This window comes from Theobroma cacao, chromosome 1 (assembly GCF_053813885.1).
Source record: "Theobroma cacao isolate CCN51 chromosome 1, ASM5381388v1, whole genome shotgun sequence".
Lineage (NCBI taxonomy): Eukaryota > Viridiplantae > Streptophyta > Magnoliopsida > Malvales > Malvaceae > Theobroma > Theobroma cacao.
The window spans coordinates 37,333,812-37,361,082 of NC_142639.1; the positions used below are offsets into that span (position 1 = coordinate 37,333,812).

Below are 27,271 nucleotides of genomic sequence, written 5' to 3' on the forward strand. Positions count from 1 at the left end.
TCTGAAGGAGAGGAGAGACATTGAAAAAGGAAAACAGAGGAGAGCAAATTTTGAAACATCCGTAAGAAAAAGTTAAGTTTTCAAAAACAAAAGGGAAAGCTGAGAGGAAATGGGGGATGCTGTTGTGTTTGTTGATGATTTATCATCGAATTATTCAATTTCACACTGTAGAATTTGCCATGACGAAGAATTTGAAAGCTTTAAGAGCTTGGAAGCTCCTTGCGCTTGTTCTGGCACTGTTAAGGTAAGACTTTTTTTTTTTTCTTCTCGTTGGTGTTTTTTCATGCTTCTTTCCAGATTCTGGTCATTGAGTTTTCCTCTGTTTTGATGATTAATTCCTTTTTTGTTTTTGCTGTTTTCAGTTTGCACATAGAGATTGTATACAGAGATGGTGTAACGAGAAGGGAAACACAACCTGTGAAATTTGTCTTCAGGTTCGACTTCTAATGATCAGAACAAATTAAAGAAGATGTATTCATTTTCCAAAGCTTTAGTTACCAAAACGAAATTTGACGCTTCTGTCTTTGATGTCAAACTGGGTTAGCTGTTCACCAGGATGTTTTGTTTTCTCAAACTCTGTTTTCATCGTTCTTTTCCTTTTTCTTTGTTCTGTTTTTTGAGTTTTGGGGGCGTCCAAAACTTGTCCTGTTTGTTCAACTTTTCTTTTTGGCTAAGTCTCCCTTCTCTTCTTCCATGTGATTCAGCGGATTGTAAAATGTTTTATTGGATTCTTCATTATTAAACAAACTAAACTAAAATCTTAATGATTTCCAGTTATGATTCCATTGCTTCATTTAAATATCAAATGTCAATACCCTCAGATTCCTGGACTTCTCTTTTAAGAATGTTTTAAACAACTATTGCTATGATTGTTTTATTTGAAAAAACAAATTATTCCCAGAGATTTATTTAATCTTAACTTAATTATATATTAGAATTTGCAGTTAATAAATATCAAATCTCTTCTTACATGCAGGACTATGGACCAGGATACACGGTAACAGTAACAGCACCTTCAAAGAAGTCTCAGCTGATTGAAGCTGCAGTAACCATCAGGTAATTTTAATTTATTGGTAAAGCCGCGTGGCTTGCCAGCTGGTGCTGTAATAAAAAAACATTGCTTCACTTTAACAAAAATGAAATCATCTTTATATAAAAAGTGTTGTAATTTAATCTAAAAAGCCAGACATGCTTTTCCGCTAATTATTGTTCTGCAAACGTGCCTAGTTGCTCATACTAAAACCTGGAATTCTTTAAGCAGTCTCTTTTATATTTATTTAGTATTAAAAATTAAAAAAAAAGAATTGTTTGTGTCTCAGAGATAGCCTACAAATTCCAAGAAGAGAGCTTGAGCCACAGCACCAAAGGTTGGTGGCCTTAGCTGAAGGAATGAACGTCGAGAATGACTTCTCTCAATGTACTTCTGCTGCTGACAGAGGCGCCTCTTGCTGCCGATCACTGGCCCTCACTGTACGTTTTCATTCCTAATTAGAACCTTCAACCTTTAGGTGAAAATCACTCCAAGAGATCATCATTTAAACAAATGGTTTTGTGTGTGTGTGTCAAGTATTTTTCAAAGGTACCCAAGTGGGAGAACGATCAGAAAGAATGGGGTTAACTATTTTCTTGAAGTGGCAACCACGCTGGTAGTTGAAGAGGGTATGCCTAATTTGTAATATTAAAATCAGTACAAGTAACTTTAGTGTAGTGTGTAATTCAAACTACACCTATAATTTAGTAATTTCGACGGTTATGGTGGGTTGCACCACAGCCAAAAAAGTGGGCCAACCATTCCTACAACTGAAATTTGAAAGGGAAACAAACTGTGGAAAACAGTCTACCCACCGGTAACGGATAGCTGAAATTTTTTAGTTTCACTTTTATTCCCTCCCCAGTAGCCACCCCCTCCCTCTTTGAGAGAGAATGATGATTCTGTTGCTATTGGTTTTAGTTTAAAGTTGCTGACGTTGATAATGGTTAATAACTTGGCAGTTTACTGCGGTCTTGCTCGTCAAACATCTCTTTGCAGTGCTCAATGGCGAAACTGATCATTACCCATTTGCACTCCTTACCGTAAGTATCCATTTTATATGTGTAGATTACCTAAAGCTACTATCACCGTCATAGGACTAATTTTGGCATATTTTACAGATACTCTTTTTAAGAGCTACTGGAATTTTACTCCCAATGTATATATTGGTTCGGACAATTACAGCTGTTCAAAACAGCATTAGGCGACATTATCATGTCAGTTTCCTTTCTCATTTCCACTTTTTTGTTTTCTGTATCGACCTGGGTTTCTTACAAATTTTGAAATGGAGGTTTTACAATCTCGATTTTCCAGATAAATGCCGGCTGCATCTAATTCGATTCATTTGCTTCTTGTAACAGGATTCTGACGAGGAGACCTCCAACTCTGACGATGAAGACGATGTTGAGCAGCAACAGCAACTCCACACCAACTGACTCTCTTACCGTATTATCTCTAATTACTTCCATTTGTATCTGAGCATTACACTGATGCTCATCCTGTCTCCAATTTTTTGGCATGAATTGAAAAATCATAAATAGTGCTTTTGCCTACAGATTGATGCGGCAGCTTACTTTTTAAAAATGGAGGATTATTAACAGATTTTACTTTCTACCAATCCACCAACCCATTTCCTACTATAATAAAGAGATTTAAAAAAAGGCCTGGCAGCTCTATCTTAGTACCATGAATGGCCTAACTTGGTAACTTATCACAAAGTTTATGATTAATTTATATTTACTTTCGAAACAAGTCAGTTGATCAGCGAAATTTTACATATAATGGTGTAGGGTGACCAACAACCTTTCCCTTTCTTGGTTTAAACTGCTTCATTGACATTACAACCAGAATGCATATAGTAAAATTACTCTCAAGAAACAAACACGTCAATAAATTCTCTCAAAAATGTTTACTGTATGTACATAAGGGGATGGTCAACCCATTTGACCCTTTCCAGCTACGTAGGGGTTGCTCAACCCAACGAATATTATTTCTCCTTCCCAGCTAAACTTTACCAAAATGTTGGGGAATAGTAGCATTCACATTAATTGCTCAAACAGGATGTGGATAGATGCTGGTTCACATCACTAAAAATGGGGAAATAATGACCCGGTAAAACTAGGAATACTCCAGCAGCCCCGAAGAAATACTCTATAGTCTACAAACGTCAATGACTGTCGAATTACTTCCGCAGACATGAAATACATCCAGAAGATTCCATTAATGTTGCTGCAGAAGTATCCTTGCCCTATGTTGAAGTTCGGTCAAGGAGTTGATACAACTATCCTCGTAAGTGTTTAAGCAATTTGCATTTGCTGTAAGGCTGATCAATTCTCGAATAAAAGCTACCATCTTATCTGCACAACTTTGCATTGGCAAGTCGTCTTCAGATCCCTTTCTGTGTTTCCCATACGCAGACTCAAATTCTCTAGACTTAGCAGCAGCTGTCAGTAGTACTGAGTCCGGAAGCCCTGAAATAGTTACTAGTCAGAGCTGCAATTTATCATAACAAATGCTCAATTGTTGCAATTAATTAATTAATGGTTTGAAAAATTCATTCGGTGGATTCTCTACAAACAAAGAACTTATATGAACAAGATTTATTCATTAGGCTCACACCTCTATGTCCTTGAGAGCAAAAGATTCTTAATAAACAGAAGTCCAATTTTTTGTGAATATGTACTCCATTCATGAAAATTTCAGCAAAAAGCTAAATCTTTTTCTAGTACATGGGATGTGTCACATGAATTCTATAATGCAAACGTACTCTAATTAATACCACATCCTTGGTCGGACAAGTAAATGCAAGGTCCTTTGTTATAGTTTCAACCCTCTAGTTCTTCAAGTGAGTCTCCATTTTATATTTTTCATTGTATCAAAGTTATAAGCAACCTTTGAAGCTAATGAGCCCCATCACCAAAAGTCCAAATGTAGGTCCACAAAAAGGGGGAACTAATATTACAAGTGAAGACCCTTACCAGCTAGTCGTGCAACATTCACCCCATAGCTTTTTGGACAGGCTCCAGTGGTCAACCTGTAAAGAAATGTAACTTCTTCCACACCTGCAACTCCATTTCCAACTTGGCATGCCATATGGCAGAGAGAGACCTGTATAAAACATGGGGCAAAAAAATGAAGAACATAATAGGAGAGAGTTGAAAAGCCATGAAAATAACTGAGTCATTGACCATACAACCACAAATTTTCACTCAAAATAAATGACACATATGACTTCAAAAAAATTTTACTGAACTTGTTTATAATTTGTTATTCACTCTATTTGCACCTAATATAACTCCTCACGTACAAACACAATTAACTTCAGTTTCCAAAAAATGTTATCCAACAGAAGAAGCAGAGACATACCTTGGAATTGTTTTCATAGTCCACAGCCAAACGGTGATAGTGTGTTGAAAACATTCCTCGACACTGCACCTTGTGTACAAAATGTTCAAGAACTGATTCTCTACACAGAAATTGAAAAATGAGGAACTGAGACTAAGTCAAAAGTATCACACAAACATTTAAAGAACATGTTAAATACAAAAGCAACATACGCAATGGCTTGTCCATCAGAAGTTGATGTTCCACGTCCAAGTTCATCCAATGCCACAAGTGAATGTTGAGTTGCTGAAGACTGCATTAACCATCATGGATATGTTCACAGAAATTAAATGGTAAAATCAACAATTTCTACATCTATCAAGGAAAATGAATAATTTGGACAATGCTTAAATACACTGGAAACCTGATAAATAAATAAAACACTAATTTCTTCTCATGTAGATTGAGAAATGGCAATACTTGTATAAATGAAAACATGCACATATATAGTTTTCTCAGCAAGGATGTTTAGGATGATAAGAACAGTTGTGAAGAAATACAAAATAAGTCACTTTTCATGAAATGCCACAATCCTAACCAAATTCACATATATGGATTTCTTTAAATCAGAATGAAGTAAATTACCAGCATTAATGCAGTTTCTGAAAGCTCTGTTAAAAATGTACTCTGTCCCGCCATAATATGATCTTTGGCACCCATCCGGACAAAGATTCGATCAACAGGAGATAGTTTGAAATGTTCTGCAGGGACATCGGCTCCTACCTGGGGAGAACCAAGCGTGAAGGCCATTGAATATAATGAAACAACCTAGAATTAGCAAGAACCAAAACTTTACCTGGGCCAAAATCACAGCCAAGCAAACTTGGCGAAGAAGTGTAGACTTTCCACCCATATTAGGGCCAGTAAGAAGGATAAAACTTGCATGACCAGAGCCCCCAATAGTAATGTCATTGGGGACAAATGCACCGTTGCCTAAAGAATCACTTCTGAGAATAGGATGTCCTAAACTTTTTGCAGAAAGGCATGGCACTTCATTTGAACATGAGGAGCCCAAGATAAGAGGACGACATGTTGGCCCTTCATAAAAATCACTTGCAATCGCTAGACTGATCAGTACATCCAGTTCTGCAATATGCAACCACCAACTGAGATATGCAAAGTAAATCAACCTATATCGCATTCAATTCAATTATTCCTTTAGAATCAGTCATTACATGCAGAACTAAAGTTATAGACTAGAAATACAAGTATAAATGTTTGTATTGTATAGAGGGAATAAATTTTAAAAAAAGCTTAAAGCTGAGCAGTGCTATAACAAGAAATCTACTGGATTATATGATAAAGAAACGTGAAACCAAGCTTCAGCCAAATTTGCCTAGAAGTGGGCAAGCATACCTGCTGTTGTTGAAACTAGCTGCCGCCATTTATTGTGATCCTCACAGAATTGTCCGATTAACCTCTGGAGAATGTTCTTCAAAGCCATCTCCTTTTCAGATTCAGCTTGTGAGAGTTCTCCAATGACCTTCTTGATATATTGAGTCCAGTACCGGAAGAAACCCTGTACATGTCAGGCAGGAGATTACAAAGAAACTCGATTCAAGAATTACTTCTAATTTGATCAACTTTCAAAGTAATCTTGACATACTAATCATAGCAAAAGATTTCTTTCAAGCAGAGGTTATAAACTAATAAGCAAAAAATCTGAAGGGATGACACGAATTGAAAAATGAACATCAAAATTTAAACACGACTTCTAAATTTTGAATAATTTTTGACACAACTCTGGCAAGGTACAAAGTGAAACGTTTAAGAATAGTAAATGAGCAAGAAGCAGAACACATCTGCAGCAACTCTGGCAAGATTCTTGATAACATTGTTAGACAGTACTATAACAACAGAAATCTATTAACAACTGGATAAAATATCTTATATTTAACATACAGAGGGAGTCATTTATGCATAATGGAAGTAAATTACCTTTTTGGATGAACGTAACTCATAATCCCGAGGGACACTTCCGCGCAAGTTTTCTGGCACTTCCAATAGATATACATCTTTTCCAACTGTGACATAGGTGATCTGTAGTAGATGATCATATCAAAGAAAGTTTATTAAGACATTTCAAGAAGTAAACTACTGCTTATACCATCAGAACATCCAAGCATTTCCGAACAGAAATCTTACTGATGAATCTCCAAGTAACTTGCGCTGTTCCTTGAGGTGCTTAGTCAAACTAGATTCGATCTCCTTAACTCTTTCACATGCAGAGTCATACTCCATATCAACTCCTTCATGAGGTATTATACGTCCAGAATTGTTGGCATCAACCCAATCAAAGGCATCCTTGAAATGCTTAAGAATTGAATGGATATTGGGAAGACCTTTACCTACGCAAAGTCAAAAATATAAGCTGCCAGATGATATTTGCAAAACTATATAAGAAAATAATTTTTACAATACCAGCTGTTAACAAATGATGAAGCTGAGTAGACTCCACATTTTCTAAAATGACACCAAGGGAAGAACATGCTTGAACCATCAATTCACAACAACGTAGAGCTGATATGAATTCCTGGAGTTGCTTCTTTGCTGCATCTTCATATAAAATAACTTTATTTGCATTTCTTCCAATAGCTTTACTGCATTCAAACATAATAAGAATTTAAATACTAATAAGCAATGCTCAAGATATTCTGTATGCAACATGAATGAAATACATATTAATGAGCATGCATTTCTATCCAAGCTTTACCTGCTAGCAAAGATACGTGCAAGCAACCTCTCCATGTCAGGAAGCCTGGACAATGCCTTTCGAAATTCAAGTGCATATGATAGATTTTCACCCTAGAAAGCAGAAAAGACAACATAGTAAACAGAGCAGTAAACATCATGAAAAGGGCCACAGATTCAGATTAAGACCTAACACTAATCAGTTTAACTGAATGTTTGAAAATTGAGTAAATAGTTATGCAGACAAATTCAACACCCCCCCCCCCCCCCCCCCCCCAACCCAATAAAAAAGTAATCACCTTCAGTTTGCAAATCAATTTTAGTAAAATATAAAAAGTCAGAATATTTATGAGAAACTCACCTTTAGGCCTGCTACAGCATCTTGGCGTTCCTTAATCAAATCCACATGATATAATGGTCTAGCAAGCCATGTTTTTAGCAACCTTTTCCCAAATGCTGTCACGCAGTGATTCAATTGTGCATAGAGTGTCCTTCACAGACAAATATATTGCCTACATATAAGCTTGGAACTACTACAACTTTTAACATTTAAAGGGGATGCACACTTACCCAGAAGAGTCTCCATTTCTGCTGTTTTCAAAGATCTCAAGGTTCTCCAGGGCAGCAGCATCAAGAAGCATGTAGGGGTTTTGAGCAATACCACTGAAACCAGAGGACGGAAGTGACTCAAACTTCGCAAATCTAAGTAATGTCTCATCTAGAAAAGCCTGTTTTAGGTAATAAAGAGTGCCTCCAAGAGCTGAGAGTGCTAGGCTGCCATCCGCACCAGCACTCAGTAGATTGGAAAGGATAGCTGGCAGGCAGCATGACCCATCTCCCTCACAAGAATTAGCAGCATTCGGACCCACATGATTAACAGATCTAGCAGCTGATTGATCATTAATACGCTTGTAGATGGTTTTAACTTCACAAACAGTTTTCCCCGCATCCCAGAATTCTGCAGATGGGACCAACTCATTCACTAAGAGATTTCTTGTATGTCTCAACATCGCCCTCTCAGTTTCAAGACTGAGCAGTTTAGTGGGTTTTATAATTTCTACTGGCCTCAACTCAGCCAATAGACTACACAATCCGCTGCACTCAAAATCATCCCCAAACTGGAAACAGAAAGCCAGAGCAGATCAGCCCTTTAATATAAAATGAAAAACATCACATATGCAGAACATTTTTAAATCCTGTTGGTTAAAGCACTTTCTATTTAGAGGGAACAAGTCATACTACTGGTCAGATCTGAACAAAGGAGGCATAAATAAAACATTATTATAAATGGAACGGTCCTGACCTGTCCAAGAATAATCCTGCTAGTTGCAACATCAACGGCACACACACCAAAAATACGATCCTCATTCTGGTTTGTTGAACTTTGACAGCATTCAGTCACTGCCATGAGGTAAGAAGGGTCAGGATTTGCTGAGAGCATCTCTCCCTCAGTTAGTGTTCCTTTTGTAACCACTGCACAAATTTCACGTTTGACAACCTAAAACACATTGAAAAATATCAATGACTATACAGCTCCAAACCACACCAAATTCTCCTTCCCAAGCAATTCCAAAAGAAGTATCCCAAAGACAAATAACAAATTTAGAAAATAAAAAACTAAAATATATTACCCAAAAAACATATAATAAATATATGGTAAATCAAATGACTGAAATGAGCCATTAACCATCTAGCCAGAAGCCAGATGAAAATCTAACAGTCCTCAGCAACATATCTAAGAAAAGTTAAGACATTTAAGTATGCTACTAAGACCATGATAATATGATATTTGACAACTAGACAGACAGAGACAATAGATAATCAACACATTAGCAAAAGTTTAGAGAAAAGTACAGTTATTCAATGGCCAATCTGGGCAAAAATGAAAAATATGGGAAAACCAATTTAAAAAAAATAAATTGATCTTCTGTTATATCATGCGGACCTTATCCTTGGCACCTTTCTCTTTCCGACGAAGCTCCAGCTGTTCAGGAGTTTCAGTTTGCTCTACTACAAGAACTCGATAACCCTGTTCTGTCAATAAACTAGAGTAAAGTTTCCTCCATGGCACAAATTGAGCTTATAAAAAATATGCAATCAAAACAAAGCCCATCCGGGAGAACTACAACCTAGAATAAAAATACATAGGACCAACCTTTCGAGCTAATTTCTCCACATTCATAGAGAAGTTCCTCTCTGGAAATCCACAATGAGGTTGTTCCCCCTAAATATGAAAGTAAATGTAAGAGGAATAGTGAAAAAGAAATATCAGGAAAATAAATTTGTTAAAGAGTTGATAACAAAGGAGCTTCTGCTTCATTTCTATATCTTTTCCCCTTGGCCATGAAACAAAATTCCGATGCCAAAAATAACAACACTCCAGTTTCAGTTGAAAGAACACAGAAAAGGCCATACCTTCATATATTGCAAATCCAGTTCTTTTGCCCCAATATGAGCATCCATTTCAAAAAGTTCATAAAATTTACCCATCTGCTCCAACAAAGGTAAATGTTAAATGACTTTACAAGACAAATGACATCAATAAATTAGAGTAGACTCTGCCATACCTTGAAAAATAGAACTTTGTCCATATGCTTTGACTTAAACTCCCACCATTGCCTCTGCAAGGTAAAATAGGTCATTTGATAGAAGCCAAGGAAAAAAAGGGTTTTTCAAAGTACTTGACAATTGAATGCCCTTACCTGGCCACCTGATAGGCTCTTCAAGAAATCAAGAGGCAAGTATAAAGTCTTTGGATTGTAGTTTACATCTTCAGGACGTTTTCTATTTGCATCCCTACGCTCCTTGCTTCAATTCCAAAATACATTTCAGCATTAAATACATGGGTCCTCCTTACATTAGAGTTAACAATCTCCCTCTAAATCTAAAGCAATTAGCAAGCTTATATGCACTTTGTAATGTCATAAGCAGATGTTTACTAACTAATTGGCAATCAAATAGGTTAGATGGTTGCAGCATAAGACACCGGATGGCTGAACTAGTAAAACCTAATTAGTTAAGGAAGCCTGCATATATGTTTTCAAATCCTAGAGGCATAGTAATATTTTTGCAGATTCTATGTCACTTGAGGGAAATTATAAGAACAAAACAAGAACTTACGGTGTGAGGAAGTGCAACTTCTCTGCTTCACGCTTACCAAACCTTTCTGATGCATCACCCACCAAAGCATTATCAAAACCATTAGATGCCTTATCACCTGCAGTAAAACATTCACTTCTTCAGCACTCAAAGATTTGGAATCATTTATTAAGGTGGATTCTGCAGGAGAAAGAAAGACGGGAAAATAATCTGTTATATGTCAAAAAAATTTTGAATAATAGACTAGTTAACATAAGCCGAGGTTAAATAAATTTCTATGCAGATAGCAGCCATAAAAAATGAACAGATATAGCAGAAAATATTCGCTACAACAAGAACTTGGGAAATAACCCCAACTCTCATTGGCTTTAACTAAAACATACTCGTTTTCATTCATCTCCCAAAGAGAAGAAAATTTTAATTATTAATCTCTCATTTCAAACACAATCAACTAAAAGAATAGTACACAAGAAACTCCGCCACTTACTTTCTATTTTCTTCACAGGTTCCACCAAAGACACCTTAAGCTCTTGCTTACTAACATTTGCATTCGTCTTACTCTTTTTGCCAGACTCCAATTTCCCTCCTCCACTCGCCTTCCGTTTCTTTGCTTCAGTCTTTCCACTGCTTTTTCTTTTCGATATTTTCATTTCCTCCTCATTTTCTTCTTCTTCCTCTTCCCCATCCTCCAAATCCATATCTTCCACCTCGGCATCCTCACTCACTTCCTGCTCCACATTCTTCCCCCAATCTTCATCACTAGAATCATCATCATTATCATCACTCTCTGGCTCCACATTCTCTGTCACGCCCTCATCCTCATCATCAATCACCACCTTCTTAAAAACCGAAGAAGAACCCCCTCGCCGCAATCGCCTAAGCCTTCCCGTGCTTTCTTTAATCCACTCAATCTTCTCCTTCCCCAAATCCAACTCCTCCTCCTCCGCATCATCATACTGAACCAAATGCCGACCCGATTCCTTATCAAAAGACTTCACCACACCTTCGTACCACGCCTTATCCAGCGGCCAGTAAACCCTAATCCTCTTATCAACAACCTCCTTGCCGTAAGATTTGTCGGCCGGCGTCGAGGGAGTCGGGGAGGGCGTTTGGCCAATAACTAGGAGGGGCTTTTTGAGCTTGGATTGAACGGGGGACGGAGTGGTCGGACTGGGGCTTGGGCTTTTACTTGGGCTCCGATTAGGTTTAGAGTTAGGGTTGAGTTTAGAGGTCTGTTTGGAGATAGTAGGAGAAGGGGAAGGTGAGTTGGTTTTAGAGAAGAAGGAAGTAATCTGCCGTTGTTGATTAACGAGAGGTGATCTACCGTTGCTTTGCCGACGCGATGATGCCATTTTTCCCGATTAATTGATAAAAAATAAAAAAGAGAGCAACTTAAAGCAAAATGACAGACAATTGGGAAAATAAAGTGTGATTACTTTTTCTTAAAAGTGTAGAGGAATAAAAGGTGAAGCGGCGTCAATGTCTCCTTCATTGGCAAGGAAGAATATAGGCGTAAGATAAGGCGGGAATTCCCGGGAAATGTTCTGATCAGGGTTTTTCATTGGCGGGAACTCGGGAAAATGCAGGGCAGTTTGCACTGCACATCCTTGTGGGCTACTGACCGTACGCTCATATACTTATTATTATTATTATTATTATTAAAAAGAGTTTAAAAGTTGGACTGCAAATAGGCCCAAAGACAACCCAAATAAATGGACCGTAGGTGGTCCTGAGGACCTGAGCCAAGCCGAGGAATGACGTTGGCAGATCTAAATAATTCGCACCAACCCAACGACTTTACCGTTTGGTGTTAGCACTCTACCACCCTCAAGGCTCACTTGCCAGCTGCCGCTACACCACCGTCCCCGAACTTTAATTCTCCGAATTTCGCTTCCATTTACCTAAAAAATTAAAATAACTCCTCAGTTCCCGATATCCTCCTTTTTAATGGCGGTTAAATGTCTGTTTCTTTAAGGACTTCCATTAAGCCTCGAGCTCGAGAAAAGCTACTCATTGTCGATCAGAGACCAAGACTACGAGAAAAACGACGACGTCGAGGAGAAGACTGCTTTCCTTGGTGCACCTCTCTTCCCTTGTTTAGTTGGCCTCATTCTTCTCTTTCTTTATTTTTCCCTTTGAAAGGCTTGTAGTTTCATAATTTGGAAGATGAATAACAAAAAACAGGTAGATAGCGAAACAAAAACAGCCAGAGACCTGAGTATCCAGACCTCAAAATCTGCCTATTCTAAGTAAATCAAGAGGTAAAAGATTTACCAAGCATAGGCAGAAAGCAAAAGGGGCCTTGCTACACAAAATCACATAGAAACAAGAAATCATAAAAATATATGTACACGTGGATTCATATTACTTAACAAAAAAAAAAAGTCACTGTATTATTATTTAGGAGTGAACATTAACGGTGCAAAGTAAAATAATCGATCGAAATTGATTAAATTCAATTAATTCGAATAGAATTTTTTTTAATTTTGATATTAATTATTTCAGAAAAATAATTTATTTGATTATTTTAATAAATTCTATTGAATTTTTATGTTCAAAATTTACGATTGAATCTATAAAAAAATTTGAATAATATATTTTATATATGCGTGTATTAATATTTTTATAATATATCTCAAAAAATATGTTATGTATATGCATATTATTAATATTTTTAAAATATACTTCAAAAATACTCTCATTCAAATTGATATAATCCAATGAATTGATTGAAATAAGTCGGTTTCTCTTTTTTATTATAATTCCATTGATTTTAATTATTTTTTTTATAAAAATTCAATTTTAAAATTTTTAATTAAGTTGAATCAACCAAACACTCATCCGCCAAATTTCATATCTTTTTCCACACTGCTTTTCACTTCATTATTTTTGGGAAAGATTGCTGTTCAATTCTGCATGTTTATAAAAATCTTTTAACCCTAAATGTGACTGGGTTCCTCTAGCGTTACTAGTCCAGATTGTTGAGAAGCATGGTGCTACATTTTTAGGGAATGCATACCATATGGACAGCAACACAATACGAGTAGGAACATATTCAATTTACCATGATGTATGCTTGTCAAATAAAATGCATTTGTATGCTTGCTATCTTATTTTCATCCAGCTCACGGGAAAGCATTTACTTTGCATTCCCACCATGAACAATTCATTTCCATTTGCATAACATATCTTGCAACATTTGTCTTTAAACATAAAAATATAATTACTTTCCACCAATTGGTCCACACTAAGAAAGCTTTGGCTTACCTTTGGCGCGCACATGACCTCTACAATTGACTTACTACCAGTTATGATTTGCACTCCCACTATTCCAAAACCTTCAATTTCTAAGCAGTCACCATTTCCATTCTCATCCTGTGACTTATAGCTTCTGTCAAGGTTGATAAATTTTTCTTCTCTCCTTGTTATATGATTGGAGCAAGCATTATCAATAAGCCAAATATTTACTCTATTTAATTAATCAGGTTTCCTCACCATGAACAAAAGTCCATTTTCTTCTTCGTGTTGTTCCACCACCGTTGCTTTCTCTTCATTACACGTGCCTTTTTCCTTACAAACTTTTTCCATATGACCCATTTGGTTGCGTGATCTGTACTTAACATTGGGTTTAAACCAACAGAATTTTTCTAAATGATTTTCTTTTGCAATAAAGATAGAGAGGAAACTTTGCTTTGCCTTTTCCTGTCTTCCATTAGTTGCTTTGCCTTTTCCTGTCTTCCATTAGTGTCTTTCTTTGCTTTATTTTTTGTCATAATCATTTTTCTTGAAATGACTGCTATTGCTGCCTTTTTCTTTTGCTTTAGCAACCAAAAGCTCTTTCAATGGAATTTACTTGTCTTAGAGCTATTCGTTGGTCTTGGGCTTGAAGAGTATCAATCAACTCAGTTACTGAGAGTTGTGGCATATCTTTGGAGTCCTCAAAAAAATAAATTTTGACTTCAAATTTTTCTGGTAAGCTCACAATAATTTTATAAACTATCTTTCTTTTAGTCAAGTTTTCTCCCAACAATCTAAGTTGGTTCACAAATTTCGTAATTTTATCTATGTAATCTTTGACACTTTCATCCTCTTTCATTCTTGATATTTCAAATGCTTTAAGTAGATTAAGAATTTGAATTTGCCTAGTCTTGTCGCTTCCATCAAATTCATCCTTCAATTTGTCTCAAGCCTCTTGGTTACCTCACAAGCCATGATCCTGGTGAAAATTATGTCGGACACAGTAGAGTAAATGCATGATAATACTTTAAATCTTTTAGAAACTTTTTTCACTATGTTGTTTTAATTGGGTTATGTTGTTTCACTATGGTTGGGTTTGGTTGTCTTAGTTTTGAGAGTTGACATCCTATTTCCACAATATCTCAGAGATTGAATACTTTAAAATAGACTTTCATTTTGACAGCCCAAATTGAATAATTTTCACCTGAGAATATTGGAGCTGCAGTAGCAATAAAATTTGAGGATGCTATGAAAAGCTTTTAGTTGGTAATATTATCTGGAATGCTAGATATTTATTTGACATATTTTGGTTTTAAGATGTTGGTAGTTTAAGCTCGTTAAGGGGTTCTAATACCATGAGAAATTTTGCTTTTTGATAAATTTATCAAGTTAAAAATAAATCAAAAATTTTGATGGAGAGAAAATATTTGAGAAAAGTGAAGATAAAGAATAACACCCAGATATCTATATTCATAAAAAGTCGACCTTTTTAAAAGGAACTATTGGTTATTATATAGTTACAAAGAGAAAACCATTGAATAAAAATCTAACAATCTAAACCAATGAAAAAATGAAGCGTGGGCCCTATAACTACTACTATAGCAAATACAAAGTATCGTTCTGATCCAAACACAATCATTGAGCGTTGTCTCTTGTAAAGAGCCACATTTTCTATATAAACTTGTAACATTAAAAATGATGCTATATGAGTTTATGAATCACGTGACCCATTTATACGTGATTGTCTTCTTTCTTGCAACAAAAGACCACCTGGGGCAAAGAACAACGTTAAATATCTCCATGCACGATGGAACTCATTTTCTAACACATATAACTTTGAGTTGAGGGTGAGGGCTCCTTGCAAATCAAAGAGAGGAAATAGTTATTGGTGGGTCCATTCCTTCAAGATGGCTTTCTTTGCACTCAAATGGCACTTATCGTCGATCTGTTGAACTAAAGCTATAGGTGGTGTTCTTCAAAATTTTGCAGATGAATGGCAAGGTGGATTCACATTCCGGCTTGGGAAATGCACGGCTTATCGAACAAAACTTTGGGAGTATATCAGGGATTAAGCCTACCTTGGGACTTGCATCATCGAAAGATTGATCTTCAAGTTGACAATAAACTTGTGACACAAGCCATTACTTCCCAGTCGATTCATCCATGTTTCAGTTCGAACCTAATTCAGAGTCTACTTCATGGTCAATGGGATGTCCATGTTCGTCATGTTTTTAGAGAAAAAAATGTATTGACTGACTTTACTACGAACAAAGGTTTTTTTACAAACGAAGGATTTACTTTTTTTGACAATCCACTTATCAGAGTTTAAATCTTGATAATGAACGATGTAATAAGAGTTTATTTCTCTCAAATTATTAAATTGTAAATTTTATTTTTCACGTAAAAAAAATTGAGTGTATTTTGTCATCGCATAAACATTGTTGTGCTATAGCAAGACAATATTATTTACCGATCTAAAGAAATTAGTCTTGGAGGTTTATTATTTTTTAGCTATCTCTTCACAAAATAAGGTATTAGCCCCATTAAAGAAATCTGCCAACGAAACAAGAGGCACCAAATTGTTTATTACAGTTACGTTTGTTAAAGCTATTTATTTCTAAGATTTCTTTCACCTCAAACATTTATTAGGGCCACTTTAAGTGAATTGATTGAAGATTTTTCTGACCCTAATTATTTGTGTACAGTAAATATTTATAAGAACACATATATAGTAAAAGTATCTAAGAAATCCTTTTTCTTTTATTGTTACCATATCCTTCAGGATACAAGGAAGTAATTACCATATCTCCTATCATTAAATTCCAACTTTTTCACTTTTATTCCAATAATAATCATTGTAAAAAGTAAATCCAATAAAAGAAAGAGTCCATGGAAATTATATCTTTTCATATAATCGTAACAAAAAATTATATTAGATTAGATCTATGGTCTATCACATATCATCGTAGTTTATATTTAAATATTCATTTTATGATTTTAACATCATTTAGTATATTTATAGCTGACAATTTTTTTTCATAAAAAAAAAAACATGCATGAATTATGTTATTCTTATACTATTGTATGACAAGTGCAAATTATGTTAAAAAAAAAAAAAAGGACAGGGCCAAAATTAATATAATATTCCTCTTATCTCGAAGATTTTTTAGTGAAGTATACAATTCAATTTTTTTTTGAAAGGTTATACAATTCAATTTAATGAATTATGTATGTAATTTATTATTTTCATTAAATTGAATATGAATATAATAAATTACATACATAATTATTCCATCTATATATTGATCTAATTAAGGAGCCAATATAAATACAATACCTTTATAATTTCATATGTACTTGTGATTAACTCTTGTGTTATCCTCAACTCAACATATTTCCCGTTTGGGGGATTGCCCTGGTGTCGTGGTGTCATGAGGGCACCTTCAAAGGTTGTTCTCCTTGAACTGTGTCTTGATGTAACAAGGACAGTTATTTCATAATAATATCGTATCAAATTTGTAATTAAACTGAATATGACAATATATTTGAATCGATATCTTTATAATTTTTGTCATTATCAATATGAATTATGTTTTAAAAAAAAACATATAGATTATTATTTTCCTCAATTAATCATCTCTTTTTTCTGTTTCTTACAAAGTTACAGCAATGCTGTTCCAAGATCTTAAATATTACCATGTGCTGGTGCTTCTGTTGACATTTATTTTTTTTTTTCTTTTGCATGAAGCCCACATGCCTTGCTTCTATTAATCAAACTTGAATGCAGCTTAGCTAATTCTATTTTCACATGCCGACGTTGATTTCTTCTTTTCTTACCTTAATTGATTCCCTTTAATCTTTGACCCTCTATTTAAGCATTATCATTATGAAAAAATATCCAAAAAGAAGTCCTAATTAAATCTTTGACTGATTATTGAGCAAACAAAGGTCTGTATCTTGGCTTTCCATAAGAGTGTATAAAAGAGCTTAAATTCTTGTGATCAAAGAATAAAAGTCACATAAATCTAATTTCTTCAACATCGATCATAGACACGAAAGAAGAAAAAAAACATATTCACTCCCACAGAAGTAATAAGTCGCCATAGATATCCTTCCCCGGCTCCATCCTCATCACCCTTTGATGGTGTAATCATCTCTCAGGTTCTCATCTTTTTCTCCCAAATTCTCTCTCTCTCTCTCTCTTTTTTTTTTTTTTTAATTTGCTACATATATATGCTTAATATTATTCAAAGTTGAAAGTGGAATTTTCACAGTGGTTGCCTTTGAAATTAAAAAAAAAAAATTGACTTATTGGTTTAATGCGATATTGCTCTCAATTGGAGAAAAACTAAGATATTAGCTCTAGACAATTAGTAGACTCAAGCAGCTTCTTGAAAGCATGATAGTCCAGAAGGTTAAATTCCCTGCTTTGTTTTCTTTTCTCCAATTCTCTCATTGCATCGTTTGGCCTTATCCTCTAGTGCCTTGTTTCGAGTTGATTCGAAAGATGTTCATGGGATAAATAGGAGTAAAATTATTCCTTTTTTTTGGTGAGAAGAAAGGGTTGTTGTAAGCCTTTTCAATTATTTTAATAATAGAACCATATATTTTAGTTTAATATTTTATCTTTAGATGGTTGAATAATACAGGTCTTCCAAAGTGTAATGGCATCGCTTCCAAATTTTTTTTTTTTTCATAAAATAAGGTCTTATGTAGGTGCCAAAATGGTAATATAAATTTGGGGAAGTGGCAAGAAAAGGAAAACCATAAAGGGGAAGATGCTCAGCAAATTTAACCAAGTTATTACTCACACTAGGTTACAAAAGAATGAAAAAGATTCAACAACGTTTTGAAGTCAACTATTGAACTTTTCCCCCTAGATATTTAAATTTTTAGACCCTTTAAAAAACAAATATAATACTAATTAATACCCTATACCATAGAAAATAAGAAAAACTAATTAATATATAAAGCAGGCTAATTAACTAACTTAAATCTATATAAAATCACCATTAAACTCATTAAAAATACAACAAAATTACCAAAAAAAATCTTTAATTCAAGCATCTTCTTTCCATGTTGCGCGAACCTCTCTATGCTAACCGAAAAGTATATAATTATGTCTTTCTTGTTCATGGGACTTGTTAAAAAGTCTCAATTGGTGAATCTCCTATAATTAAGGAAAAAAATATAATGAGATTGCTTTTTATACGAATTTAAGTTTAATGTAAAAAAAAGGGGGGGAAAAACAGATTTGCTAATTTACCAAGGTTAAATGTACGAAGTAAGAGTAGGTTAAAGGAAAAAAAAAAATAAGGTCAAGTTTAAATTAATTAACCAAAGAGAGAAGCCCTACTCCATATATATAATTGTCTGAAATGGAAAAGAGAAGAAAATTTGAAGTTTCTTATGATCTTTTTATGAGAAAGAATTAATTTTGCTTGTTATTATTTACGAATTAAAATTTTCTTCTATTTTTTATGACAATGCAGAATTATTGAATAGTCGCTTGATAATGATCTAATGAAGCTCAGCACATTCATAGTAGCACGACCAATTTTTGTCTTCATTTCCTTGGTAATCTCTAGAATCTTATTTTGCTGCTAAAATTGTCGACCAATTTTCCTTTTCATTCATCATCCTTAGTAATTCATCAAGTATCAGCATGTAAATTTTCTTAATTGTTGTATTGTTTGATTAACGCTTTCACAGTGAGATTATGATACGTCTAGTCATGAATTTGATAGGGAAATCGTATTCCACTTTTCACCATCATAATCTACTATTAAGTTCATCATTGATGCTTGCATTAGGTATAATTTTTCCACGTAGATATGCGTCTTCAACCTGTGGTCCTCTGGAGAATCTCTAATTCACAAGTCTTCAATGCAGGCATTGCTGATATTGCTCCTTTCAAGTTTAGTGATCTCATGTTGGTACAAAATAACCAGACGAATTGAAGATAATGTAGATTTGAACACCCAAAACTTATATTCTGGATTGCTATCTGAAATTGAGAGCATAGCAAATTTGGTGCACCCACTGAATTCATCTGCTACGAAGTTAGCAAGACTTTTGAGTAGGTCCGTCAACCAAAGTGAAATCTCCTTCAATGAGATTGAGACTAAGGTAAGTATCCATCTACCATTTTTCTTGATATCGAAAAAAACAAAGAGATACATATATATATATACACATATAATAATTAGGATTCATGCATTATTGTTACAGGTGGCTCCTATATTATTTCAAGCATTGTCAACAATTCCTTACATATCACAAATTTCATATGTTGGATTAGACGGCCTCTTGTTTTCCTACTATATTGATGGCAATCAAACTCTGTCAATCTACGCCAACTCTTCATTGTCCTCCAATTCGAGTTCTGTGAAAGAACGAAAGAAGAATGTTTGGTACAAACAACCGGTGGATGATAACTCAGGAAAGCTCTATGGAGAAGCTGTTAGATCCCATTCTTTAGATGTTGTCAACACGAGCTGGTTTCAAACAACATTGAATGATTCGAAGGGATATTCTTCTGTCGAAAAAGGATGGAATAGTGCAGGCGATCCTATGTTTCTTAACAGTGCTAGCATACATGGAAGAGGTGTTGTCTCCTTAGCATTTCCAGTTAAAAGATTAACTGATATCTATGCTGGTATAGATCTTTATGGTGGAAGCTTAAGCTTGGCTACAAAGGATGGGAAAATGCTGGTAGATGGAATCCCGAACACCAAACTGATTTCTGTTAATAACTCCATTGCCTTGCAGTTTACGAAGCTGGATGGTGAAGTAGTTTACGCTCAAAATTTTACATGCACGCCTAGAAATGACACATCAGCAACCTATATAATGGACATTGGTGAGAAAAAGTACTGTGTTCATTGTTCGCCTGTTGAAATTTCAGGAGTGCAATCGGTATGTTCCAAATATTCACATAAGAAGTTTATTCCTTCAATAAAATTCATCCATGAGTACAATTTCGTTTTCTAGGTTATTTTTTTATGGTAATTACATTTTATTTGGTGGTATAAAATACCTTTTTTAGACAAATATATACTTTGGGCAATGTCTAATTATTTCATGATCAAAGCACATTCTGATTACAAGGGAAAGAATCAAAGGCTTTCAAGATTATGCTTGATGTTGATGTAGTTTCTTGCTCTTATAGGGTCAAAAAACATTTCAGAGAATAGAATTAATTAATGAAGGAAAAACAACATATCATACGCATAAAGCATTCATTTTAGCTAGTGTTTAATAACAATCATTAGTTTGGTTTCAGGTATATGCATTGGCTTTGCCTCATGAAGGATTAGTAAGCCTTGTTCACATGAACAGCAAGCTTTCTCTCATTCTTCTTGTAGTAATGATTGTCATGGTGATGATCTCCATTTTTAGTTTTGTGCTCTTAATGGTCAGAACGGCGGAAAGGAAGATGTGCTTGCATGCCAAGCTCATAAAACAAATGGAAGCAACTCAACAAGCTGAGAGAAAAAGTATGAACAAGAGTCTTGCCTTGGCTGGTGCAAGCCATGATATTCGTGCATCATTGGCGGGCATTACTGGTTTAATAGATTTATGCCTCACAGATGCAGCTCCTCGTTCTGATTTCGAGGCATATTTAAAACAAATGCGTAACTGTGCACAGGATCTATTAGGTAATTCAGTTGGCTTTTGTTGACAATCTCTTCTTCTGTCTTCACAAACTTTTTAGTTATCCCTTATTTTGCCTCAGTATTAACTGCTCAAAAGTTTTCAGGCTTACTAAATTCTATACTTGATACAAGCAAAATTGAAGCTGGCATGATGAATTTGGAAGAAGAGGAATTCAATTTGGCCGAACTACTTGAACACTTAGTTGATTTGTATCATCCTGTGGGTATGAAAAAAGGTATAGATGTGGTTTTGGACCCTTGTGATGGATCTGTTATCAAGTTTTCCCAAGTGAAAGGTGATAGAGGGAAACTCATGCAAATATTAAGTAATTTACTGAGCAATGCTGTTAAATTTACTCCTGAAGGACATGTATCTCTTAGAGCTTGGGTCCAAAAGCCTGATATTGAAAGTGCAATACTTGCTTCTGGCCGGAATGGCCTGCACAAGTATTTATCCTGCTTGTTTCACAATATCAATGAAGCGCGCAGTGACATGGAAGTGATAACTGCAGTTAGACAGAATCCTAATTCCATGGAGTTTGTGTTCGAGGTGGATGATACAGGTAAAGGGATTCCCAAAGAGAAGCAACAATCTGTTTTTGAAAACTTTGTTCAGGTCAAAGAAACAGCCACTGGACAAGTAGGCACTGGCTTAGGTCTTGGTATTGTTCAATCTCTGGTAAGTCACAAATTAGTTTTATTGTGTTGGTGAGATAACTTTTAAGTTTGTCTTATTACTAATTCAGGGCTTTAACTTCTTCTAAGGTACGTCTATTGGGTGGAGAGATTGGAATTGTTGATAAAGAGATTGGTGAAAAGGGGTCTTGCTTCAGATTCAATGTTTTCTTCACTACAATGGAGACTTCCTCCAGCGGAACGGAAGGGGAAAAGGAGTCTCAAGGTGATCCCATGTTGGGTGGCACGCAACAACATTCAGGGTTGACCATCCACACTCCTAGTCCTAGCTCGACCGTTCGAACTTCGAGTCCCAGACTTCCCATTCGTAGTCCAAGTACCAAGTTGGAGGGATCTCAAGTTGTTCTCTTGATACAGTCTGATGAGCGACGAAGAATTTCACAAAAATTTATGGAGAGTCTTGGAATAAGTGTATTGGTTGTAGATCGATGGGAGAGTCTTCCTTCTGCACTCAAGAAGATAAAATCCAAGCTAATATCCTCTCACCATTCTTCAAGGAGATTAGATTTGAGTTCCAGAAGTGACATTTCTAGTACAAGTTCCAAGGATATGCCTCTAAGTGCCATGGACGGGACAGAGCATAAGTTACCTTTGAACAAACGAAGAGGTGCACCAAGCTTCATACTACTTGTGATTGATGCCAACGCAGGACCATTTTCAGAACTCTGGAGGGTTGTGTCTGAATTTCGAAGAGGCCTTCACGGTATATGTTTTAAGGTTGTTTGGTTAGACAAACCAACTTCACGTAGCATCAATTCTATAAGCCTCGAAAAGGAGAGGCTTGATCCTGATGATGAAATTTTGTTGCAACCTTTTCATGGTTCTCGTTTGTATCAAGTGATTAAACTTCTTCCAGAATTTGGAGGTACCTTGTCACAGGGAATTTCAGCTAATCTAGAAAGTTCATCAGCGACAAAGAATTCTTACATCACAGCAAGGTCAAGAAATCCTCTACATAATGAAGAGATACAAGAAGATGCTAGCTCAAGCGATGAACGATATAGACAGAAAGGCTTCTCATCTGCTCCAGCTCACACTCATGTTAGGTTGAACTCAAAAATATCCCCAATTCATCAACTTGGACAGACTGAAATGAAAACAGATGGTGCTGAGTCAAGTACCAAGCAGCCCTTGAGTGGGAAAAGAATCTTGATTGCAGAAGATAGCACACTGTTAGGCAAACTTGCTACAGTTATTGTTAGACGGCTTGGTGCTAATGCTGAGCACTGTGAAAATGGAGAGGAAGCTTTAAAACTAGTTTGCAATGGTCTTAAAGATCAGAGAAATGATGGAGGTCATTATGTTCTTCCTTATGACTATATATTAATGGATTGTGAGGTAATTTATATGATTTCTTACTATTGCATAATTTTTATGTCTGGTCATGATTCGACATGCATGGTAGCTTGATAATCTAATGGGATATGCTCTTTTGGTCTGTGTTTGCGGTAGATGCCGATTATGAATGGATATGAAGCAACAAGACGGATTAGAAATGAGGAGAGACGTTATGGTGTTCACATCCCAATCATCGCACTAACTGCTCATACATCAGGTGTGGAGGCAAGCAACACACTTCAAGCTGGAATGGATGCTCATTTGGGCAAACCTTTGAATGCAGAAGAACTGATGGAAGCCATTGAAAACATCCACCACAAAAGGATGTAGTGATACATTTGGCCAGTAAATTTAGAGAATATAGAAATAGAAATATATTTTTAAATGAATTTTTTGAGCGCACAAACAGCAGCGAAAATGATTTGAATCTTTTGATGCTGAGATTAAGATAGGCAAGTATGAAACTCTTTGAACAGATGGATTGGTTAGTACAATTTGCAGTAAACGAAGGGGGATTGAGCAATGCTTTTGGTTTTTCACAGTTTCACTTTCGAAATTAAAATCCAACAATAAATTTATTCACCTCATTTCACCTAAAAATTGTAATTCTTGCTCTTTTATGAACAAAACAACCATAAGGCTAACTCTTTCCTAACAGGAGAATGTGTGATAAAAATTTCACAAATCAAACTATAAAATGGAGAATTCAAATAAACAAGTTCATAGAAATGCTATACAATCACAAACCAAATTTCAAGATAATTATGTCATGCATAATTAAAAACTTCCATGCTCCAAAACTTGGTCTTTACCATTTCCAAATCTATTCCACAAAGCATTTGGTCAAAACAATGTTTAAAATAGTTGACTCACCCTTATATTCAATAACCCAAGGAGAGCTTGAACACTAAAAAAATTCCATACATATTTTTGGAGCAATACAGAGCTAGTGCTAATTTATCTTTGCTTTCTTCGACTTGACATTAGGCTTCTTGGGTACTTCTTCCTCGTCTTCAGAAGAGCTCACAACCAATTCATCAGGGACATCATTGGGAACATTGTGTTTGGTGATGAATTCCCTCAATATGCTCATGCTTTCTTCTTTCATTGAAGACAGCTGCTCAGAGAGAGCACCATCCTTTTTGGCATTCACCGTATAAAATTCAGAACCAAGCCGAAGTGTGGCTTTAACCTGGGGTTGAGCTTCCATTACCACAATCTCTACAAAATTTAGGCAATTCAGAAAATTAGAATTCAATCAAGGCAAGCAGAAAATTAGTAACCCGGTAGCCTTTCAAAAGGAAATCCAGCTTATTTTTAATTTCTTTGTCTTTAAGCCACAAATCAGTGCTTGGGTCCTCCCTATAACTAGAACAGAGGAGAGTAGAATCCTTCCCTTGGTTTTGGACTAGCCTTATTTTTCTGTTTCTTTTTCCAAGTATTTAGTGCTCCAGCTCCTGAGCTGAAAAGTTTCTATGGCATGAATTATTCTAAAAAAGTGATAATACTAGGAGATAACTGCTAACTACTATCATTTGTTCTACCATTACCCCTATCATATGTAGTAAACATTTAGCTGAAAAGACAAAGAAGAAAAAAGGAAAACTTTGAGGAGAAAGAGGATAATCCGTTACCTGAGAATCTCCAAGCCGTAGCCCTTCTTTTTGTACTTCTTTTGGGTTGCGCTCTCTCTGTTTCTCTCCGCTGTTTCAGGAGGATTTGCGCTTAAGCGTTTCGTCTTTTGATTTAGGGTTTTGACTTTGTTGAAACGACGTCATTTTGACTTCTTTTGATTTACGGGTTTGGGTCCTCTGAAATCCCTTCAACTGAGTCTCCGTGTATCATTTTTTCTTTTAAATTTTTTATTTAAACATCCGAATATTTGATTTAATAATTTATACATGTTTTATTTTTATAATTCGGGAACAGTTTTCAGCTCTGGACTCTGTTTAGAATGTAGTCCTCTTAGTTGTTCAATTCTTCTTTTTTTTTCTTTCTTAATGCTTAATAAACTTATTTACAACAATTTGCCAATGTCAACTGGCAGATATCCATGCAAAAAAGCTGAGGACAAAGAAAAGAAAAATGGAAAACATGAATCCTTACATTACATCCTTCCAAGAAATAACAGTTCCAATTTCTTTCTGAAGATGAAGTAAATGGTACTTTCGTCTTGGTCTTCACCAAAAAGAGAGAACTCCCAAATAATTGATAACTACAAGAAAATTGTTTTAAATTGTAAATCTAAGGATTAGACTTGGTTGATAAGAGAACAAGCCAAAAAAAGCAGAACTTTAACTGGGGAAAATATAAACCTAAAAAAAAAAAAAAAAAAAAACCAAAAGGGACTGTTGTAGAATCAGGAGAAATGTATGCCAGCCTTGTTAAACATTAATCATTCAAAACTGGACTGAATAATATTTCTTACATAAATGAGATAAACCAGTACAAATAATACATAGCATAGCATGAATGTATGTAATGAATAGCTTGGCTAGCTAATATAAAACAACATAAATACATCCCTGGCAGAAAAATCTTTAAAATTGATGAATCTATTAATTAACTTTAGTTGGTATGGAAACAAGCCTAACAAAATTGGATATTCCTGTTACTTAAGGAAGGAGGACAAAGGAAGCACCAAAAGGGGAAAAAAAAAATGTAATGTTGCAGAATCAAGAGAAGTGTATGCCAGCCTTGTTGAACATAGAGAGTAAGGTTAAAAAACTTTCTTGTGAAAGCTTGGATGCCCTCTGTTCTTCAAAATTTCCCTCCTTTAACACACTTAAAACCTTATTTTTAAACTCAGACACCTCTCCTTCTGCTTCATCACACTCCACATCCATCTCATCATCCATTCCATCGTCCAATTCCATGCTCTGATTCCCTAGTCTAGCAACATCCATATAATCAATCCCACCCAAGGAAACATTTCGCGAGCCCTGTAGCGCCTGCAAAGTCTTATAGTTCTTCTCCAAAAGAGCAAGTACATTTTTTTGCTTGAAAATGGAACCAAGAGTTTTATTCTTCCGAATGAAACAAATCCTTATTAAACCATCCCACTCCTTGTGGTTCACTTCCGGACGCGGCTTCCTTGGCTCAATTCTTACCACAGAAGAATCAACCTTAGGCGGAGGCCGGAAATTGTTTTTCCCAACTTTGAGGAGATGGGAAACTCGAGCATAAAATTGGGTATTCACAGAAAGCCGACAGTAAAGATTGTCACCTGGCTGAGCAACCAAACGCATAGCGAATTCCCTCTGGAACATAATAACAGCACACCTAAAAGCAGGCTGATGAAACAGTAACTTGAATGTAAGCGGTGAAGATATTTGATACGGAATATTTGCCACACATATATCAAAATAGGGTAAATCCGTCTTCAGCACATCGCCTTGAATAACCTGAAAAACATTAGCATTGTATACAAATTGTCAAATTCCCAATTCTAAAACATTCAAATTTACCAAGTTATTTACTACTTAACCCCCTAAAGTTCGGAATTTTACAGATAAAAGAGCATGAATTTAATAAATGGGTCAAAAAATTTGGTCAATAGTAGCCAATTCATCACAATTAAAATTTTACAAAGAGAAGAAGCGCAAGTGAAAAACAGATAAATAGTGGATACCGTTAAGCGACTAGAGAAAGGGGTGCCCTGAAAGCGGCGTTGAAGCTCGAGGACCATACGAGGATCGAGTTCGACGGCGATTACCATTTTACCGGCTTCGAGAAGCTTCTTGGTGAGGTTTCCGGTACCGGGACCGATTTCGAGGATGACATCGGTGCTCTTGATGCCGGCTTTTTGGACAATAGAGTCGACTAACAGAGGGTTTTTGAGGATGTGTTGGCCTTTGGATTTGTGGAAAGTGACACCTCCTTGGTAGTGATTCGAAGGTGCCCTTTGCCCCTTCTGCTTCTCTTTCTTTATCTTTCCTCCCGCCATCAGAAATCGCGATTGATTGAGTCGCAGAGACAAGAGGGGAAATTGGTAGGAAGCTCGACTTAGGGTTTTGAGTTTAAAGTAGTGTAAATAAGTACTAGGGTTTTTGGGACCTAATGCAACTGTTATGGCGGAGAGAAACTTGCTTGCACGTGAGACATGAGATAAGATGTGGCAAAGGCATCGGAAAGTTTA

At 35.7% G+C, this 27,271-nt stretch overlaps 5 protein-coding genes across 5 annotated transcripts; 2 read left to right on the top strand and 3 right to left on the bottom strand.

The window, feature by feature from the left end:
* PIT1 (RING/FYVE/PHD zinc finger superfamily protein) lies at positions 1-2,585 on the top strand. The gene is made up of 7 exons (XM_007051026.3): positions 1-244; positions 363-434; positions 977-1,056; positions 1,320-1,470; positions 1,993-2,073; positions 2,152-2,247; positions 2,392-2,585. Exons 1-7 carry the CDS (start codon positions 110-112, stop codon positions 2,464-2,466), a joined length of 690 nt encoding a protein of 229 aa, XP_007051088.3. The 5' UTR covers positions 1-109; the 3' UTR covers positions 2,467-2,585.
* Positions 2,586-2,894: 309 nt separating this feature from the next.
* On the bottom strand, positions 2,895-11,808 carry MSH6 (MUTS homolog 6). Its single transcript, XM_018127583.2, has 21 exons — positions 10,692-11,808; positions 10,226-10,322; positions 9,808-9,913; positions 9,673-9,726; positions 9,521-9,595; positions 9,261-9,329; positions 9,051-9,134; positions 8,409-8,603; positions 7,676-8,223; positions 7,467-7,596; positions 7,128-7,219; positions 6,836-7,014; positions 6,560-6,762; positions 6,353-6,454; positions 5,771-5,933; positions 5,211-5,500; positions 5,000-5,137; positions 4,588-4,667; positions 4,397-4,496; positions 4,009-4,138; positions 2,895-3,501 (listed from the first exon to the last, which is right to left on the bottom strand). The coding sequence occupies exons 1-21, from the start codon at positions 11,554-11,556 to the stop codon at positions 3,251-3,253; spliced, it is 3,951 nt and encodes a 1,316-aa protein (XP_017983072.2). The 5' UTR covers positions 11,557-11,808; the 3' UTR covers positions 2,895-3,250.
* Positions 11,809-18,964: 7,156 nt separating this feature from the next.
* CKI1 (Signal transduction histidine kinase) lies at positions 18,965-23,463 on the top strand. The gene is made up of 7 exons (XM_007051029.3): positions 18,965-19,018; positions 19,334-19,570; positions 19,673-20,359; positions 20,727-21,102; positions 21,204-21,778; positions 21,865-23,133; positions 23,248-23,463. The coding sequence occupies exons 1-7, from the start codon at positions 18,965-18,967 to the stop codon at positions 23,461-23,463; spliced, it is 3,414 nt and encodes a 1,137-aa protein (XP_007051091.3).
* Positions 23,464-23,923: 460 nt separating this feature from the next.
* Positions 23,924-24,909, bottom strand: LOC18613687 (uncharacterized). The gene is made up of 2 exons (XM_007051030.3): positions 24,768-24,909; positions 23,924-24,354 (listed from the first exon to the last, which is right to left on the bottom strand). Exon 2 carries the CDS (start codon positions 24,341-24,343, stop codon positions 24,086-24,088), a length of 258 nt encoding a protein of 85 aa, XP_007051092.3. The 5' UTR covers positions 24,344-24,354; positions 24,768-24,909; the 3' UTR covers positions 23,924-24,085.
* A 624-nt stretch (positions 24,910-25,533) lies between these two features.
* Positions 25,534-27,246, bottom strand: DIM1A (Ribosomal RNA adenine dimethylase family protein). The gene is made up of 2 exons (XM_018114065.2): positions 26,765-27,246; positions 25,534-26,537 (listed from the first exon to the last, which is right to left on the bottom strand). The coding sequence occupies exons 1-2, from the start codon at positions 27,077-27,079 to the stop codon at positions 25,809-25,811; spliced, it is 1,044 nt and encodes a 347-aa protein (XP_017969554.2). The 5' UTR covers positions 27,080-27,246; the 3' UTR covers positions 25,534-25,808.
* Between the last annotated feature and the right edge of the window lie 25 nt (positions 27,247-27,271).